Below are 14,497 nucleotides of genomic sequence, written 5' to 3'. Positions count from 1 at the left end.
CTTTACAAATTCCTTGATTGATTTTGAAATGGTAATGCAGACCGTTTATTACAAACCTCCAATACTACTGATGTGCCGGCTGAAACGGAATATGAAAGTAGGAGTCCTTGAGGTTGAGTGCGGCCATGAAGTCGCCTTGTTGTAGTAACAGGCTGACATCTTGAAGAGTGACCCTGTGAAAGTGCTGTGAGGGGATGTACTCCTTTAGGGGTCTGAGATCCAAGATTGGTCTAAGGGTCTCGTCCTTTTTGGGAATAAGAAGTATAGTAAATAGACTCCTGTGCCCTGTTGATGGAGTGGAACAAGTCCTATAGCTCCTTTTTGAGGAACATTTGTACTTCTTCCCTGAGTAACTGTTGATGTTGTGTTTGCGCAACAGAACGTGGGGAGGTGTGGAAGTGAGCTCCAGACAGTAACCATGTTGGATAATATCCAACACCCACTGGTTGGAGGTGATGTTCCACCAGGCGGAAAAAACCCTTGCAGTCAACCCACAGCAGGAGTTGTGTGTTTGTGGGAATGAGAGGTAAGTCACGGTTCGGAGGTTGTGGCAGATGCCTTGGTGAATCTGCCCTTGCCTCTGGAGTTCTTGGCCCTATATGAGCCTTGGTAGTATCCTCTAGGTGAGGTGGTTTGCATTTGTGGCCGCTGGTATGAGGTGGAGGGCTCAGGAGATGTGGTTTTGGACCTGCCCTGGTAGGTTGTGCTGTGAAAGGAGCCACGGTGGAAGGGGTCTGCAGCGCTCCCATGGCTTTGGCTGTCTCATTGTCTTTTTTTTATTTATTTTTTCTAGTATTATATCTATTTGAGGGCCAAATAAATGTTTACCATCGAACGGGAGGTGCCAGAAGAATTTGCGGTCCCTCGGGTTTAAACACTGAGACGAGAAGCCATGAATGTGTGTAGAAAAACGCAGGAGCTTATTCCCATAGCTGTAGTATCTACAGTGTTGAAAGCACAACACATAGTTGTGTTAGATATTTATTTATACTTAGGGGTTATTTGAGAGGAGTTTTGCTGGGTTCTGACATTCTCAGCTCTGACACAAATGGTTCTGTGTCGAAGATCTCGGCTCAGATGAAGCAGGTTTTGGCGTCAGCAGTAGCTGGGATTTCAGTGCTGAAAAAGTACAGTAAAGATTTCCTTGAGACCTGGGAAGACTTTCAAGTTTAATGGATCCGGCAGAGATCCAAAATGATGATCCCCTATGAACACCTCAAATACTTATTGCACTCACCAAACTGCTCTGGAATCATACGGGGGGGCCTCCGCACTGCCATCGCATGGATTAAAATGCTTGGTGAATGTGTTTATTTTAAATGTATGTCACACCACATACCTTCAGCTTTTCTTTCTTCATGCAACGTCACCCAGACAGCTCTACAACTGTATGATTCACTCTCCAAGCAGCAGACGGCTCATTCGAGAAACTCACTCTGGAGGGAACAGTCAGCAGCTAAACTGCCCCAAAGGGTGCCTGCTCCAGAGATCCGGAGGCAATCCGCAAATGGCGGCCTGAACCCCGACATCAGTGGCACCCGCCCCAGGTCAATAAACCAAGCAACGCTTCTTACTAACAGCAAAGAATCTCATCGCTGTAACAGCAAGTGCGGAATTAAAAATAAAGTCTCTCTCTGTGGCAAGCTGCCAGCTTATAAATGCCGCTTAGACAACACAAATATTCATTTTACAAGTTTGCCTAAAATCCTAAATTAAATGTCAAGATCAATTTAAAAAATGAGTGTCCTTTCCCCACGGACCGGGTATTAGAGTAGGGCACTCTTGTGCAGGCTTCGAGCATGTTACTCCCCTTAATCTCAAAGCAGGGGCCCTTTGTTACAGCCCTCAGAGTTAGAAAAGGTCCCCACACAGGTTTCCTGCGAGTTCAGCGGCTCAAGGTCATATTAGGTACAAAAGATTCATTTGATGCAGTTCAACTAGTTGGAGATTTCTATTATGGACTCCAAGGGGGCGATATTTTGTAGACATTTTTTTCAGGACACAATACTTAAGCCAGCCCACTATGATATTCTAATCCCAGAAACTCTGTTTTCACACCTGGACCGTGACTGACCCAGGTTTAACACTTTCGGCTACGTACATATGATGCACGTGTTTTTCCATTGCTCAAACCTGCTTTCAGTACAGAAGCATTGTGAACTGCAGCATAGTCTGTTGCAACTGGAAGCACCCATCTGGTCATCCTGAAATGTCTGTAGGACCATGGTTGTCTATGTTCCATCATAACACATCAGAAGCAAAAGGTGCACATCACCTTTCCTAAAGCTTAAAGGGACAAGCTGGGGATATCTGCGTTTCTGTACAAGAAATAGCCAGGATATCAACACGCATTCAGAACAGACTGGTCCCCTGAATATAAGGAAGCCACTCCACTGGTCTTTATAAATCCATGCAAAAAAGGAGGTTTATCTGACTCCATCTGCGATCTTCCACATCTAGGTTCCCAAATGTCAAGTCCAGTATATCATATCGCAAAACAGGCATTTTATATGCAAGACAAACTATCACTTTTTTGTTCAAATCTCCTGAGCCACACTCTCAAACGTTTGCCTTCGATGCTTCAGGAGTTCACTGTTTCTTATCCAGTGAGTTTCTTAACGTGGTTTCATTTCTGCGAAAGGCTGGGCTCCATTCAAGAACAAATAATCCTTATCCAAACGCAACCTACTGGGAACATCTGCAGAGGTACAACTGACAGATGTGGATGTGTTGTGCACAAGCACAGACACTTAAAAGCCTGGAGAGCCAGTCTTGCCACACATTGCTTCCTTCTGCAACAACAGCCATGGGACTTTTCTGTTTCAGGTCTGTTGGGATATGTAACATTATACATGTGTGAATTCACAGCTTAGTAGATATAGGCACATCTAGCCCTTACCACTTCAAAGAAAGCTGGAACAAAATCTAAGACTGCAACGGGTTAAGAAGTTTCATGGCTGTCCAATGCACACTGTGCATTATTTTACCTGGCAGTGATTTTACTCTTTGATGTTGTGGCTGTCCTTGCACTCACTAGATTTGGGAATCTGGCCCTGCCTCTGGTTAAGTGTCAACAAATGTCTGGATTTAAGAGGCGATCCAGTGGACAGTTCCATCAACCTCTAGTGAAGTTCCCATTTTAAAGATGATGGCAGCAAGTGGCTCAGTGATTGAAGATTTAAAAAAAAAAAAAAACACACAACTAAATCTGCTCCCCTTCCTCTCTCGAGAAAGGCCTAAGTTGGGCCAGAAGAGCACAGGAGGTGAAGTTTGTCTGGCAGTCTGTGGCTCCCTCCTCACTCTGGTACACTGTCAGGGCCAGCTTTACTTTAATAAGCCTGCGGCACAACCTTCACAACACCACAAGTTATGGGACTTTTAGATGATCCACATAAGAGACTGAAATAGACAATATCTCATGTGACTGAAAATGTTTGAACGAGTACAGTGCAACAGAAACTTAGAGCCACCAAAGAGCAGAGAAGGTCTCAAACCAGGCCCTTTTTCTGGAGCCTGGATGCAGATGGACATAATACACATGCATGATCCGTAATCGCAGGAAGGAGCCGGGTTTAAGAATATAAGTCCTAGAATTGAAGTACGTGGAATGACCAGGCTTGCCAAGACTTTTCCAATGGGGTCAAGAGTGCATCTTTTCACTATGGCTTCTTCAGCATCAGCTGATCTTTGGTTCCATGGGACGTCCTTCTGTTGCCCGATGCTCTATTGCCATGATACGAGTGAGATGTGTGTCCTGCGTGGTTTCGTATAGTGCTGTGCAGGTTAACATTGCATACTGTTTGGGTAATACAAGATGTTCTGGAAATGCCTAGTACCTTTCACATTTTATTTTTGTTGATAAACCGCAGATGCTCCACGGTGATCTAGCCACAGTCTCAGGTAGACAATACGGTTACTATAAGCACCAAGTGCTCTTCAGTTTATCAAGGGTCAATCCTCCTCATCCCAGGTGTGTGACAAGCTCGTATGAGTAAGTAGAAAAAATCTCTCTGGAAGAAATTGTCAATATTTTTTTATTTTTATGCACCCAGGATGTCCACTGAATTCTTTGATGCATGTTTTCTTTAGATTTGTATCCAAAAACATTCTAAATATGCTTTTGGTAACAGTAAACGTGTATTTGCTATGCCCACGGCATATTTTGCGCCATTCCTTGCCAAGTAGGTATTCCAGCCACTGATGTGTCAGCGGTTACGTTTCCAAATGTACACGTGACTAGGGTCTTTACTCATTTCTTAAAAATACTGAGGCCTTTCAATATCAGCATTAGACTACTGGATTACTTTGGTTTTGCCTGAATTCTTGTTTCATTTTTATAAATTGCAGACCCTTAGTGCTGTTACAAGGTGAACTACATAGGTAATGCACACCCTGAAGCCTCTGCATCTTCCAAACAGCACTTGTGGCATCGCCCAAATATTTCCAGTCAGGACTCAAACAGATCTAGTTCCAATGTAGCGGAGCCAGTAAGCAAAAGGCCAATGTGTCTACAAATGCAAGGCCAGTGCAGATTCTGCTTCCCATCTTTGCTGTGGTTTGCATAAGGCATGCAGAAGGCCTTTCATGAAATCACCTTCTTGAGGACATCCTAAGCGTTATTTCGCAGCGTGCTGTCGTTCCCTCCAGCTTCTGTGGTTTCATTCACTTCTACAACCCAAGTTTTGCCTTCATTATTCTCATCCTCCATCTGTAACTTCTTCATTTTAATCTGTGACCTTCAGCGCCCACACAGACCAACCCTGGACTGACTCAGTACATCTAGTGCAAAGGTTGGAGGTGATCATGTTTTAGCAAACCCTGCATAACTTGCATCACTACTGAAGTAGAATGTCACTTGCTGAGATGCAGTAAAGACCGAACACATCAAAGTACAAGGGAAGTACATCAGTCACGACTGCTGCCCCAGGCAGAATTCTTCCACTTCCCACAGATTTTCACGACTGGACTCTTCCGGTTTCTTGTCATTCTTCCCTTTTTCATCACTTATGGGCTCAGTTGGCGAACCATCCTGTACAGCAGTGTGGGTTTGCAAGTGGGCTACTAAGTCTGCTGGCTGGCTAAAACTTTTACCACATATGCTACATATGAAAGGTTTCTGCCTGGTGTGTATCTTTTGGTGTGATGTTAGAGCAGACGAGTGCCTGAAGCTCTTTCCACATTCACTACACGTATATGGTTTAACACCAGTGTGTATTCTCTGGTGTGTGATTAGATTTGATGACCCAATGAAACTCATGCCACAGTCTTTACACTTATAAGGTTTTTCACCTGTGTGTATTCGTTTGTGAATAGTTAGATAGCCAGACTGTCCAAAGCTCTTCCCACATTCATTGCAAGTATATGGTCTTTCGCCAGTATGCGTTCGCTGATGTATTATAAGGTCTGCTGATCGACTGAAGAGCTTTCCACATTCAATGCACGTATACGGCTTCTCTCTCGTATGCGTCTGCAGGTGTGCACTCAGCGCAGAGGAGTGCCTAAAGCTAGTGCCGCATTCACTACATGTATAAGGTTTCACTCCTGTGTGTATACGCTGGTGCGTGATCAGATTGGATGAACCTCGGAAGCTCATGCCACATTCACCACATGTATATGGTTTTTCTCCTGTGTGAATTCTTCTGTGTATTGTGAGATCACCCGACTGTCTGAAATACTTTCCACAATCACTGCATGTATATACGTTCTCACCCGTGTGTATCCGTTGATGAATAACTAGTTGTGAGGACTCTCTAAAGCTCTCTCCACATTCGTTACAGGCATACGGTTTTTCCCCTGTGTGTATTAGCTGATGTTCCATCAGTTGTGTGGATTCCCTGAACGTCTTCCCACAGGTGGTGCAGATATACTGCATCTCATCGGTGTGGATTCGCTGATGGTCAGTCAGACTGGTAATGTTATTAAAGCATCGCCCACATTCAGAACATATACATGCAATGTTCTCTCCAGGCTTGCTGTGCCTCCATTTGGCCCGGCCCTGGGTCTGGATTCTCGCTCTCTTCTCTGTAGATGGGGGAACATCCGGATTTGCATTCCATGAGCCGGGCTCATCCAGTTCCACTTTGAACGTGCATATTTCAGGATTCATTTCTGCACTTTTCTCCCAAGGTCCAGTACGTTCTGAAATGAGAAAAAAGTCACAGCATTACTATATCAAGCAGTATAAAGTGTCAACTCTTGCTGTAGCGCTATGAAAAGGATGACAAAAACTGCCAAATCTATACACAAACTGCAGGCAAAACACTCTTATTGTATTAACATTTTTTTATAAATGGTGAATGCTCTTAAAAATTGTACAACTCATATGATTTTGGAACAAGTAACTTATTGCAAGCTACAACTCCTTACCCTGAGTTAACTTATTTGGAATCTGCAATAGCCACCGTCCGTCCACAGGACTTGGGCAACATCCCTAAATGCAGGAACTATTCAACCCCAACTAAAACATCCGGTGTTTCCAGAAGGGCTTTGAGAATTGTCTGATAAGGATTACAAAATGAATGCAAAGGAAGCATTCCCACAGCAAGGACACGGCATCAACTAAGTACAGTCCCGTGGGACAATTACACAGGACTTAAAGACATGCATTTCTTCAGTTTCTGGTTCAGTATTAATAAAATCAGAAATAAAACGAGGCTTCCTATCATCCAAACGTGCTCTTTAATATGTACATGAAAGCCTCCACTAAAGTTCTAGCTAACATGTTAGAGGGAGCACTCCTTTCCCTGATTAACGTGGAATAGAGAGGGTGCTTTCAAGGTTGCAACACTAGCAACACCAGCAAGAAGGAGCTGGGGAGGCGGATGCACTCCTCTTGCTCAGTGCCAAAAAGGAGACAGGAGGACTTTGATATTCTGGCAGACATCCTGCAGTCGCTGGGGTTGGGATCTGGCCAGTCAAGACACCATGGGGAAGAGTAAACAAAGTGTCATCATTCAAAGGGGGACATGCCTGGGTGCTCCCGCCCCCTTTTAGTTGTACTCACAATTGAGTAAAGAATTCGAGACGACCCCCTTGATTAAAGGTATCATGTTTTGGCCAACAGTTTTTGGTGGTACCAGTTCATAACAATGGAAGGCCCCTGTCAGTCTCTCAGAGTACCTTAGTGAACCCAGGCTTTGAGAGTGTCAGCCTTTTTAATCTGTCTCCATAAATCTGAAAGCTCGATTTGTCAGCAGGTTTCAGACTCACGAAACAGGTGAAGGTTTGTGCTCCCTTCTTGTGGTCGAAGGAGGGCATCTATTATCAGCATGCAAGAATAACACTGAATCTATAAGTCTGCTCCAAGAAGAACATATTGATCATACTGCGAGAGGCTACAGCGGTGTGACTGGGCTGCTCGTGCTGGGTAAGTCTGAGGCCCGGTGCCAGTGTGGATGTCTGAGGAGGTGAATAGACTGCATGAACTACTCTGGTGAGGATGTTTCTACTGCAGGCGTTGCTGGTGATTGGCCTGTTACTGGTTGTGAATAATGCAGGGCTGAGGTGAGGCACTGGGAGAAGCCATCTCATTTGAGAGTTACTGATAGCTGCAAGAACTCTGGAAGCAGGTAGACCTTCTCAGTGCTGTGATGATCAAGGGTACACAGCTGACAAAGTGCTGCTCGAGACGAATCTTTGCCCCATGGAGAGGGGTGCCAGCATCACCAGGGTTCAGCTCAGTTTAGCCTCTGCTCACAGACACTTTCGGGGTACAGGTTGATTTGTAAAATAAAGTGCACAGGCCAAAGGTTTTACCTCAGAAGGCCTGACTTTCCTTTTTATTCTTTCCTCTCTCTTCTAAAGTCCTGTGATAAAGAAACACAAGCCCCGTGCTCTGAAAAGGAGTGTTGCCGCCCTACAGAGGTAACCACCAGCAAATGAGCTCCAAGGCAGGCTCGCCACTGTGAGGTCAGCCAGTGACTCTTCTACTCAGCAGCACGGCCCACCTTCTCCAAGTGCTCCAAACAGCTCTTTCGGGACTACTGACACTACTTCCACGCCTGCCAAGCTAGTCACATTTTCCAGAGAGATGAGATGTTGGCAGATGCAGGCAGGCTTGTTGGCAGATGCAGAGTCCGGAAGCTGTTCTACAATAGAACTCCCTTACTTAGAGGCAGTCCAATGGCTCTCCTGGCAGGTATCTGAACCCAAGCGTTTCCAGCTCGGAAAGGAGCCTGGCACTGATCCGCTGAATCTGCATTTATGCAAAGGCTGACAAACTGTCATGGTGCACCCCTCAACCTCCAATCTTTTCACAAATCCACATCTATCACAATGCTAGGCGTTACATCACAAGATACAAGCACCTCTCAGGTAACTAAGGCACGACACCAAACAATTTCCACATAGCATCACATGCAAAAATCAACACTGGGTCAGACGTGCACTCCTCCAAGGGATATAGCAGGATTATTTTCATTTCCACTAAGATAGCTTGCTGATGAATTACTTTTGGGATTCAGGTCCTGATTGGGTCGAATTGTCATCGTTTTATTGATTATACTTTATTGATATTAATATTATGTGATGACAACCTGACTGAATGGGGAGGACAGTTGATCTGTTTGGAACGACAACTGTGGAAAGAGATATATTAGCTATTATCCTTTAGAGACTTTCTGCATATCTTATATGGTAAGCATCACATCATGATCATATGATCAAGTACACTTTATCATGGCAATGTGCACAGGAAAAACCAGACAACTACTGAGATCAAGAGACAAAAACATCCTTCTCTCCTGTATAGGGAAGAGACTGACAAAATGAGAAACACTGCATGAAGCAAAGATGTGAATATTTGTCGTTATATGTTCTGTATGTGTACACTGTTACTTAATGGTGTGGGTATACTAGAAAAGGTTAAAAAAAAAAAAAAGAAGGAGCATGTTCCTTTAAATTGCTGTTTTGCACTGCACCGTTGGATGACTCAGTCAAAGGCTTTTGCCGAAATGCATAGGTCAGGTGTCTCTATGTGGCACCCTGCACTTTACTGTGGAATAAAGAAAAACCTTTTAACAGCAAGTTTGACTACCACCTCCCGGGGCTAAGTTCTCACTGAAGGGGAGCCACGCGGCGCTCCTCGAGGAGCCTCTGATGGCCCTGGGAAACCCCATTCCTCAGGGCCGGCTCCTGCTATGTCCCTGGGTGCCCACCCCCGAAAGATAGCCGTTTGCTGTGGCTTGGCATGCCACAGCAAACAATCTTTTGTTTGACTGCCAGACCTATAAAGCAGGTCCCGCTGTCAAAATCTGAAGTTTCATATCTGTCCCCTGCACGCTTGCAGAGGACAGAGATGAGATGCTTCAGCAAGCAGGGAGATGCTGTCAAAGCAGCTTCCTGCTTGCTGAAGCATTAGCACTGCGGGGAAAGCCTTAAGGCTTCCCCCGCAATATCAGGTAGCCTGTAAGGGCATTGTATTTATAAAAATTAAAAAAAGAGAAGAAGAAGAGGAGGAGGGAACCTGGGAGGGGGGGGGGGGGGGGGAGATTCCTTGAGGGCTCCCTCGTGGTCCCTCATAGCCCTTAAAGAGCTTTATTATTTAAAAAATAATAATGTTTTAAAGCAAAACAAAATGTAGGGACCACAGGAAAGTGCTTTAGGATTCCCCGTGGGGTCTTATATATATATATATATATATACATATATACATACATACACATATACACGCAAACACACACAATATAAAATAATATTTTTTTTTACTACAAAGCCCACATAAGGCTAAAAAAGAATAAAAAGGAGAAAAAAAAAGAAAAAAAAACTCCATAGCTCAGTGTCGCAAACTAGGTGCTATGGGGTACGAGTCCAGGTTTTTTTTTTTTAAATAAATTCTATTTTTTTTCAAATATATCAAATACATTTTTTTTAAATCCAACAAAAATATCTCATTTCAAGTATATGAGATATTAAAGCCTATAAAAACTCACTTGCTTTCTCGCTTTCAATCAATTTCTCCCACTCACACACCCACTTAGACACTGACGTACCCACTCACAGACCGGTGCACAGACTGATACAGCCACTAAAACATTAATGTACGTACTCTCGCTCCCACACAGACAATCTGACAGCCACTCTAATCCCCCGGTACACCCCCTCACACCCAGAGAAGCTGCAGCTAACTCCCGGAGTGCAAGGCGGAAGGGCTGTTCACATCGTGTGTTTGGGCGGTTGGGGGTGTTGATCAGAGGGTCTGGTTGCAGGCCAGGTCTTACGGGCAATCTCCCCTGCGCCTGGATGAAAGACACGCACGTCTGGATTGTTACAGGGGGTTGGTCTCAGCAACCGCGCCTCGCCATGCAATGTTAATTAAACCACAAATTACGGCACTCATGACATCTTTGATAACATCATTCATAAAATCAATGTAATATTTGCATTAAAATGTTTGATGAAAAAACTGTGCATGGCAAGGGCGTTAGCCATAGTTACCTGGGGGCACGAGTTACAGTTACTTGAGGTAACTGGTAATTTTTTGTTTGTTTAAAAATGTGAGCCTAACTAAAACCTCCCTGTAAGTTGTGGCTTTTTCCAGTGAATATGTGGTCGCCAGTAGGTAGTTATAGGTAGGACCACGATTTCATAGAGAAAGCGTTTTTTGGCTTGACGATGTCTATGGCACCACTTGACAAATTTTCACATACGTTTCCCAAAAAGGTGGCCCGGTGCTTCTTGGTGGGCATGGAAAGTTTCAAGGTGATCCGTGAAGCAGCAGCCGAGAAAAAGGGGGCTAAAAAACCAGCCCGAACCGCTGGACGGAATTACACCAACTTTGGCAGAAAGCTGGATGTAGGTACGCAGATTGTGCTTTTTGTTCATTGGTATAAATCAGGCCAGTAGTTTTTGGTCAATTCAAATTTGTATATCTCTAGCTGCAAAGTATATGCCAACAAAGACAAACTCATGCAGGGAAATGCACAGCTCTGATTGGCTGCCAACATTTCAAACCAGGAAGTGTTGGCAGCCATCTTGGAACTCTGCTGAAGCCGAGTCCCAGAAAAACAAAAAAGTAAACAAAATAAATAAAAGGGGCCAGGTGGGCAAGGTCCCGGGGGCATTAATTTGTGTGTGGGGCGGCCTCCTGGCCCCTCAACAGCCCTGAAGGACCACCACCTCCAGGGATTGTTTTTTTTTTTTTTTTTAATATGCCGGGGGCCCGTGGCCCTGGGGACCGCCACCTTCTCACTGATTTCATTTTTATACATGGGGAACCCATGGACCCCTCTAACCCCCACACCCTGTGCCCTGGGGACAACCAACCCTGGGGCTTTGTTTAAAATACATGCAAAGGCTACCCCCCCCCCAACAGACCCCAGGGATTAAATTAAAAAGATATGCTGGGGCAGCACTCCCCGCACCCTAGGGACTACCATTGCCGGGGGGGCAAAGAGAGTGAAGGGGGTCTGTCTTGAACCTCCACTAGCCCTGGTGACTACAACTCCCCCCCAGGCAGTGCCGAGGGTGGTGGGGGTGGGAGATGCGCCACCACCTTGTGGAGCCACTGATAGCCCTGGGGTCCAGCTTCTGCTATGTCCTGGGGTGCCCACCCCCAGGAAATAGCTGTTTACTGTGGCTTGGCTACAGCACTGCAGCTAAGCCACAGCAAACAGTTTGGGTTTCGAAAGCCAGATCTTTAAAGCAGGTCCCATTGAGAAAATCTGAAGTTTTCACCTCGGTCCCCTGCACGTGTGCAGGGGACATAGATGAAATGCTTCAGCAAGCAGGGAGCTGCTGTCAAATCAGCTATGTGCTTGCTGCAGCAATGGCACTGCGAGGGAATCCATGAAGGGCATTTGGGAAAAAACATAAATGAAATAATTAATCTTTTGGAACAGAGTTGAGCTAAAAAAAAAAAAAAAAAAAAAAGCCAATAGTTCTGTGTGAATGTCACAGACCTTCACACTTAAGCGTTAAGGGTTAAGGGTTCGAGCCCAGCTGAACTACAGATCTTTAAGGCTCACACTGGAAGGTAAGCTTACACTTTTCTAAATAAACAAATACATTTTTCTTTTTAATTTGTTCAGAAATATCTCATTGTAAGTATGTCATTTCAAAGTCTGAACATCTCTCAATCTTTTACCACTCACTCTTATGCACGCACAACCTAGTCAGACCTTCACACACCCGCTCACAGACCAACTCAGTTACCCACCCACTCAGTGGGTCTGTGAGTGGATGGATGTGTGACAGTCTGACACCCTCATATGCCCACTCAGACATGCGATACACTGACGTATTTACTAAAATACTGATGTAAGCACTCACACACAGACACACACTTTGAGAGCCACTCTCACCTCCAGATATACCCTCACACACCTATTCTCACACCTAGAGAGGCCACGGCCAACTTCCCCCGTGCACAGCGAAAGGGGCGTACACAGCATGGGGTTGGGTGGCTGGGGGTTGGCGGCAGGGACTGGCTGCAGGCCAGCCTGTGCGGGCAACCCCACCTGTGCACAGGTGAAGGCAGTGCACAGTGCAAGGGTGGGTGCTTATAGGGGGTTGGCCAGGCCCTGTGGCCAACTGCTGCTGCGCGGCGATTGTTGGATTAATGTATAGTGATGAAAATTACTATACAGTAAAAAAAGGTTATAGTTAGGTTCTGAGTTTACTTGTACAAAACCATAGAAATTCAACAGAGTTATTTTAAGTAACTATAACTTGCACCCTAAGGTAACTATACTCGAGTTTTCGCCATGCACAGCTATTACTCCACATATTATATCACTGATGAGATTTTTGTACGGCACCTTAGATATTATCACTGCAATATTGGCAATAAAATTGAAGAAAACTGTGCATGGCAAGGGCGCAAGTCGTAGTTTCCTTAGGGAGCAAGTTATAGTTACTTAAAAGAACTTATATCACTGAAAAAAACAATGGGTACAGAGACATCAGTTAGGCTCACATTTTAATCATATCAAACCACAGAAATTCACCAGCAAGTTAGTTATCTCAAGTAATTATAACTCGCGCCCCTGCCATGCACGGTTATCTGATTACTTATTTTTCTGCAGATGTGACACTATCAGTGAGGCTATCAAAGATGCCCGGAGTGCTGTAATTTTGGGGTAATTAAGAGGGCATGGCGAGGGTGTGAGTTATTGTTACCTTAGGGCACGAGTTATAGTTACTTGAGGTAACTAACTGTAACAAGGGGATTTCTATGGTTTTGTACATTTAAAATGTGAGCCTGACTAACCTCCCCGTAACCTGTTTTTTCTCAGTGACATATATATATATATATATATATATACATATACATACATACATACATATACACACACACACACAACACACACAGTCACTGAAAAAACTAAAGGTTTCAGGGACGTTAGGTATCTGAATGTACTTGTATAAAACCATAGAAATTCAGCAGTTATAGTTGGAGTTCTTTCACGTGAATGAAAGAATGAAAATGGATCGGTATATGGCTTGGTTACTCCCTTTGTAGTGTTTTTTTCGAAACTCTGGTTCCTATTTCCCTAACCTCAGGTCCAGTGGCAGCGAGTTCCACATTGTGGGAGCCGTGAATGTCCTCCCATTCGTGCTCTGTTAACTTTGGGGATATACGCCAGCGCCCTGGCGGAGGATCTGAGGCTCCTTGTAGGGCATTCCTAGGACCCCCTGGGGAACAGGTAACGAGGGCCTTTGCCTTGGAGTATTTGGTGGTAGAAACACAAGGCTTTAAAACCCACCTTCTTATTTAGTGTGAGCCAGTGAAGGGAGCTAAGGACCTTTCCCATGGAGGAGAAATTCGGAAGATGTAATATTATTCGGGCAGTTGCATTTTGCACTCTGTGGCTTCAGAAGTTTGCTCCTGGTGACTCCACGGTACAGAACATTACAATAGTCTAACCTTGATGTAATTAGGGCCTGTACCACATTTTTTCTGGCTTCTCTTGGCAGAAGGTCCATGACTTTCTGAAGCATCTTGAAAATGCCAAGGAGGTACCTGTCAGAGCCGCAATCTGTTTACCAACCTTAACTGACTCGAACCAGATCCAGAGATTCTTCACTGCTGACTTGAGGGGGCAGAACTGGCCCCATAATGTCCGGCCACCAGGCTGAGGACCAGATTGAAGGTTGCTTTCCAATCACAACCACCTCTGTTTTCCTGGCATTTAGTTTCAGGCAGCTCTGTTCCTTCCAGCTTGCAAGACTGACCAGGCAAGATCTGAAGTGCTCAGCGGAAGACCCCTGGTTCTGAGACTGATGATCAATTTGGTGTCATCAGCACAGGACACTACTGTGACCCCCCCACCCCCTCTCAATCACTTCAGCTAAAGGACCCACATAAAGATTGAAGAGCATAGGACTCAAGCTGGAGCCCTTGGGTACCCCTTCTTTTAGCGAGAAGATTTGAGGCACATGATTGCTGCTCCACATGAAACGTGGAGTCAAAAAGATAAGAAGCAATCCACTTTAGAGCCAGTCCCCTGAATGCCCAACAACCAAAGTCGTTCCAGTAGAATACCATGGGACACTGCAT

The 14,497-nt window shown here is 44.9% G+C and overlaps 1 protein-coding gene across 1 annotated transcript in view; it reads right to left on the bottom strand.

The window, feature by feature from the left end:
- Positions 1-14,497, bottom strand: part of LOC138297181 (uncharacterized) — a 308,108-nt gene that overhangs the window by 127,145 nt on the left and 166,466 nt on the right. Inside the window, exon 9 of the mRNA XM_069236676.1 lies at positions 4,914-6,138. Within this exon, the coding sequence (XP_069092777.1) occupies positions 4,914-6,138 (1,225 nt within the window). The remainder of the gene's footprint in view (positions 1-4,913; positions 6,139-14,497) is intronic.

This window comes from Pleurodeles waltl, chromosome 5 (assembly GCF_031143425.1).
Source record: "Pleurodeles waltl isolate 20211129_DDA chromosome 5, aPleWal1.hap1.20221129, whole genome shotgun sequence".
NCBI lineage: Eukaryota > Metazoa > Chordata > Amphibia > Caudata > Salamandridae > Pleurodeles > Pleurodeles waltl.
The sequence above is the reverse complement of the archived record's forward strand: the minus strand, read 5'-3'. Positions and strand labels throughout refer to the sequence as shown.